This window comes from Tachyglossus aculeatus, unplaced genomic scaffold (genome assembly GCF_015852505.1).
Source record: "Tachyglossus aculeatus isolate mTacAcu1 unplaced genomic scaffold, mTacAcu1.pri scaffold_240_arrow_ctg1, whole genome shotgun sequence".
Taxonomy (NCBI): domain Eukaryota; kingdom Metazoa; phylum Chordata; class Mammalia; order Monotremata; family Tachyglossidae; genus Tachyglossus; species Tachyglossus aculeatus.
Window position 1 is genome coordinate 57,140 of NW_024044955.1, and position 5,506 is coordinate 62,645.

At 44.6% G+C, this 5,506-nt stretch overlaps 1 protein-coding gene across 1 annotated transcript; it reads left to right on the top strand.

The window, feature by feature from the left end:
- The first annotated feature begins 2,511 nt into the window (after nt 1–2,511).
- On the top strand, nt 2,512–3,510 carry LOC119923753 (olfactory receptor 7G3-like). The gene has a single exon (XM_038743017.1). The coding sequence runs from the start codon at nt 2,512–2,514 to the stop codon at nt 3,508–3,510; it is 999 nt and encodes a 332-aa protein (XP_038598945.1).
- Nucleotides 3,511–5,506: the final 1,996 nt, after the last annotated feature.

Sequence of the window (5,506 nt, forward strand, 5' to 3'; positions counted from 1 at the left end):
GCCCCTGCACTCAGAGTCAGAGGTCAGCCGGGCATTCCAGGTAAGAGCTACCTCAGGGGAAGGACAGCCCCAGCAGCATCTTTGGCTCCCTGGACAAGTCTCCTTCGGTGAATCCTTTGGAAAACAGGAGGAGTTTGATATAATTGGTATTTCTGAAGTATGGGGAAGAAAAGAAAAACAGTTGGTGAATCAATCAATCAATCGTATTCATTGAGCGCTTACTGTGTGAATGCAATAGAGGTAAAAAACATGGTCCTTACCGTGAAAGAGTTTATAATCTCATGTGGAAGACAGGCAGATACATTATTTACAATCAGTGGAGTAGGAGGAAGGATTACACAAATAAAACTGGAATAAGAAGGGGATGGAAAAATGGATAAGAAAATAAAATGAAAACAAAAATAGGATGAAGATCATAATATACAGTCAGTTGTGCTAATACACGTCTTCACTATATGTTTCAGTTAGAATACAGTTTTTGGAAGAATTAGCGAAGAGTCTTCCAAAAACACACATCTTCTCTGGATAAGAAGAGAAGCAGTATAGGAAGTGATGAACATAATGGAAGTACTATAATGTGATTTTTCTTTCATGTGGGGTTCTTCAAGTACATAGTGCTAATGAAAGTTAGTGAAAGCTGTTTGTGAGTTAATAAATGCTTAGTTGTATGCTAAGATGACATGAGCTGGGATGGTGAGCCTCAATCAGGGACAACATCCTGGAGGAAGAGGGATTTCAGGAGAGCTATGAAGCTGGGGAAAGTTGAAGGGAGAATGAGTTCTGGGCAAGGGAAAGGGGGTGAGGAATCAATCAGTAAAGGGAGAGGCAAGAGAGAGGCACAGATTTGGAAAAGCTGTGGGAGACTTTCTCTTGAAAGCTGTGAAGAAGGAGAGGGTGGAAGTAGAGATAGAAGAGCATCATGGAGGTTGAAGGTGGATCTTGGACAAGTTAGGTCTGATGCTTTCAATTTCACCAGCAAAGGAGTTGACAAGGTCATCGGAGATTAGGGAAGGAGGAAGTGAAATTAGAGTTTTTGGATAGGGCAAATGACTCTTTTCTGGGACAGTTAGTCCTAGAAAAAACATAGAAAAATTACACATGGAATTCTATTATGAATCGTGTGCTGGACCTAGTGCAGGGGATAGAAGAATCGCTCTGCCATAGTGATTATGACTTGTGAACATTTGACATTCTTGCTTGGAAAGAAATCCACAAACTATCGTGGGCTGTTGAATTTCTAAAAAAAATTTACAAAACATAGACCTTAGTGAGGAAATAGCTGACAGGGGGAGTTAAAAAAAAAAAAAAGGAGTGATTTACTCGAAGCCGGGAAGGTGTTCAAAAGCACCCTTTTATAAGCCCAGGTAAGAACCAAAAAAAGCAGGTAACCAAACAAAATTCCTTCATGACTAACTGCAATAATAAGAACAACAAATGATGGTATTTATTAAGCGCTTATTATCTTCCAGATTCTGTGAAATCTGTGAGCCATTGTTGATAATGGCAATAATAACAATAATAATGATGATGGTACTTGATAAACACTTACTATGTGCAAAGCACTGTTCTAAGCATTGGGGTAGATATAAGGTTATCAGGTTGTGCCATGTAGGGCTCACAGTCTTAATTCCCATTTTACAGATGAGGGAAGAGAGGCACAGAGAAGTTAAGTGAATTGCTCAAAGTCACACAGTTGACAAGTGGTGGTGTGAGGATTAGAACCCATGACCTGTGATTCCCAAGTCTGTGCTTTTTTCACAAAGCCACACTGCTTCTCTACCAGGATGAATGGTATTTAGGGGATTGGACATCTTGGAAAAAACAAGAGAAATCACTCATGATTCTCAGTGACCGAGTTCTTATCCGGGATTTGGAGAAGGCCCAGGAGAGAACAGTGAAGGGGAAGAAAGTCTGGGAGTGGAGTGTCTGAAGAAACTGGTTTTTTTCATTCGGGTGAGGAGAAGCCTGAGGGCCACTGATGATGGGCTCCGAGTCCCTGATGGGGCGTTCCATGGAGAATGTGGAGCAGCCAGACTGGGAGAGCCCAGTGCTATGCCTGGGGGTAGGGCGAAATTGCATTTCCAAGTGCTTAGTACAGTGCTCTGCACACAGTAAGCGCTCAATCATTGCTATCGAATGAATCCACTTCACCCTGTGCTGGCACACACACAGGCCCAGGAAGGGCAGACCCAGGACCCCAGGAAGGCTGGAGAGTGGGAGTGGGAGAATTTCAGTTGAACGAGATCTCCAGCCAGACCCCAGGCCTCCTAACCACCTTTCCAATAGAGCTGGGGCGGTCTGAAGTCGAGCGACAGGGCATCTCCTCTGTTTACTCTGCCCATGTTAACCTCCCTCCCCTCCAATACACACACACACACACACACACACACACACACACACATACACGCACACATTAAACCTCATAGAATGTAGGTTGAGGCAGAATCAGTATGTGATTGATCTGTCATCTCATTCTCCTGCCATGTCTCTCCCAGAAGATTTTCTGGCCCCATGGTGAAGGGGAACCAAACCAGCGTCTCGGAATTCCTCCTCCTGGGACTGTTTGACTGGGTGGAGCAACGGCAGCTCTTCTTCGGGCTGTTCCTCTGGATGTACCTGCTTGGGGTCCTGGGGAACCTACTCATCGTCCTGGCCGTCGGCTCCGACCCGCACCTGCACACCCCCATGTACTTCTTCCTCATAAACCTCTCCCTGGCTGATGCCTGTCTATTATCTAACACAATCCCCAAGATGTTGGCCAACCTCCAGACCCAAGATAAATCCATATCGTATGCTGGCTGCCTGGCCCAAATGTTTTTTTTCCTTCTCTTTGTAGGTCTAGACCATTTCCTCCTCATCGGGATGGCTTGTGATCGCTACGTGGCTATATGCCCCCCCCTCCACTACACCACCACCATGAACGCACGCCTCTGTGCACTCATGGTTGCTGGGTCCTGGAGTGTCAGTAGCCTTGATGCCCTGGTTCACACATTATTGGTGGTTCCATTATCTTTCTGTAAAGACAACGAAATACTTCACTTTTTCTGTGAGTTTAATCGGGTCCTAAAGCTTTCCTGCACAGACACTTTGATCAATGATGTATTGCTGTATGTGCTGAATGTTATGTTGGGTATTATTCCCTTTTTCGGTATCATTTTCTCTTACACCCGCATCATAACCACCATACTGAGAGTCCCATCTGCCAAAGGAAGATATAAAGCTTTCAACACCTGTTGCTCACATCTATCAGTGGTCTCCTTATTCTATGGCACTGGTTTAGGGGTCTACCTCAGTCCCGTATCTACCCAAGCATCACGGAAAGGCTCGATAGCCTCCGTGATGTACATGGTGGTCACCCCCATGCTGAACCCCTTCATCTACAGCCTGAGGAACAGAGACATGAAAGAGGCTCTGAGAAATGTGATCAGAGGGAAATCTGTCTTCATGCAGACTGTGATTCACTTTGCTGTGTCCTGGAAGGAAGCAGGATCTGATGGAACAAGGTTTTGAGTCACGAATCCTCTTTGAGTGAGACAGATCACCATTTTTGAGAACAGAATGCATTTGTCAAAATCCATTCTTGTTAGGGTCAAGTGCACTGGCCGTCGCCAGTCACCATCATTATCATCTGCTTGTTGGTGGATGGAGTCTCCTATTGAGTCCTAGGTTCTGAGACTTCAGGACTTTAAACTTGTGTAGAGGAGTTAATTTTAGTGCTAGCAGTTTGTGCCGTGCCACTTGCACACTCTTGTTGCTTGTGCTCAAAAAGATTTTTTTGGAAATGAGCAGGCTCAATTTACGGCCAAAGTGACAAGGACACAGTGCCTATGCTAAGTTGTAATGTCCTAGCTTCTCAGGTGGTTGCCTTGCACTGCTCACTGATCACGATAACCAACTAATTTCAGGATACCTTCTGGATCTGTCTACCTTCCAGATCACCCTCGGTTGTGTTTTTAGGTCAGAGAGATCCTTTGTGATGGCATAATCCCAGGAGGTAGAACCGGCACCAGAACCCATGTCTCTGGATTCCCAGAGCAGACATATGATCAGGCCCTCACACAAAAATAAAAGGTGGGTTTCTATTCTCTGTCTTTCACTATTGGAGGAGCCTATTCACTTGATGATGACACTGGGTGGAGCTCTGCGTATTCCAGCAAAGAGCTGTCTCCAAGGGGTGTTTAGAAGGCCAGGGAAAAATTGAGTCAAACCAAAGGCAGCTCTCTCTTTGCCTCCTTGCTCCAAACTGAAAAGTGTCATGGGTTGAGATCACAGAAGAAGTTATGCACAACGCTTTCCACAAGGAGAAAAATAAATCAGTGGGTGTTGCTAGTATTGGGGTTATCCAGCTTATCGGAAAAGGCGAATCTGTGTTTAAGCCCTTATTTTGTTAAGTGCTCCCTTGTCTTTCCTCACTCCACTCAATACTCTGCTCGGTTGCCTGGGACATAGTTCTAAAAAAAAAGTTGTTCAATTTATATTTCTCCATTCCTCAAGTTCCTCCAGGAGTTGTCCATCCACCTCCATATCAAATGGAAGCTCCTTTCCATTAGCTTTAAAGCACTGTTACCTTATTCCCTCCTCTCTTACGTTGTTGATTTCCTGCTACAACCCAGCACGTTCACTTTGCTCGTCCAACACCAACCTACTCACCGTACTTCGATCTTGTCTATCTCACCACTGACCCATTGCCCACATCCTGACTCTGGCCTGGAATTCACTCCCTCTTCATATCCAAGAAACAACCACTATCCTCCCCACCTTCAAAGCCTTATTAAAATCCTCCATGCTCCTGCTGCTAAGCCGCGCTGCTTCTTAATGAAGGCCGGAAAAACAAAAAACAAAACTTAATGATGGTGATCATGAAGAAAATGATGATCTAATTCATTCATTCATTCAGTAGTATTTATTGATCGCTTATTGTGTGCAAAGCACTGCACTAAGCACTTGGGAGAGTACAATATAACAATAAATGGACATATTCCCTGTCCACAGTGTGCTTATGTCTCTTCTCTGATAAGAAGGTTATGGAGATTATCGGTTGCCATTAACATCATCCTTACCATCATAATCATCATTGCTATTTATTGTCTACTATATGAAGTATACTGTATTAGGCACTTGACATCAAATCTCATTACATCCAGAGCCCCACCTGCAATCAACAAACAGCGGTCTGATGGGTAGCCTGGATGGGGACAAGGAAAAGGCATCTGAATCCCTCCATTATAGCCCAGAGGAGCTGGGACAGAGATCAGACACTTAGTGTTTGTTTGTTTTTTAATTCGTCAATCATAGCTACCGATTGCTTACTATATGCAGAGCATTGTTTCTAACAAGGAGCTTGGGACTTGTGGAACAGTGTCCCAGGGGCCCAGAGACTCCTGCAAATAGTCTTTCCTCGATCCCTGTTCCTCCCACACTACCTTGTGGGTGAGGAGACATGATTCCAGATTGCAACAGCCTTGCTTAGGAATTCTGAGCAGGGCAATTCTTGCAGCCAAGAGGA

Excerpts from the sequence above, each read along its gene's own strand:
- LOC119923753 (XM_038743017.1), top strand. The coding sequence starts at position 2,512 with ATGGTGAAGGGGAACCAAACCAGCGTCTCGGAATTCCTCCTCCTGGGA.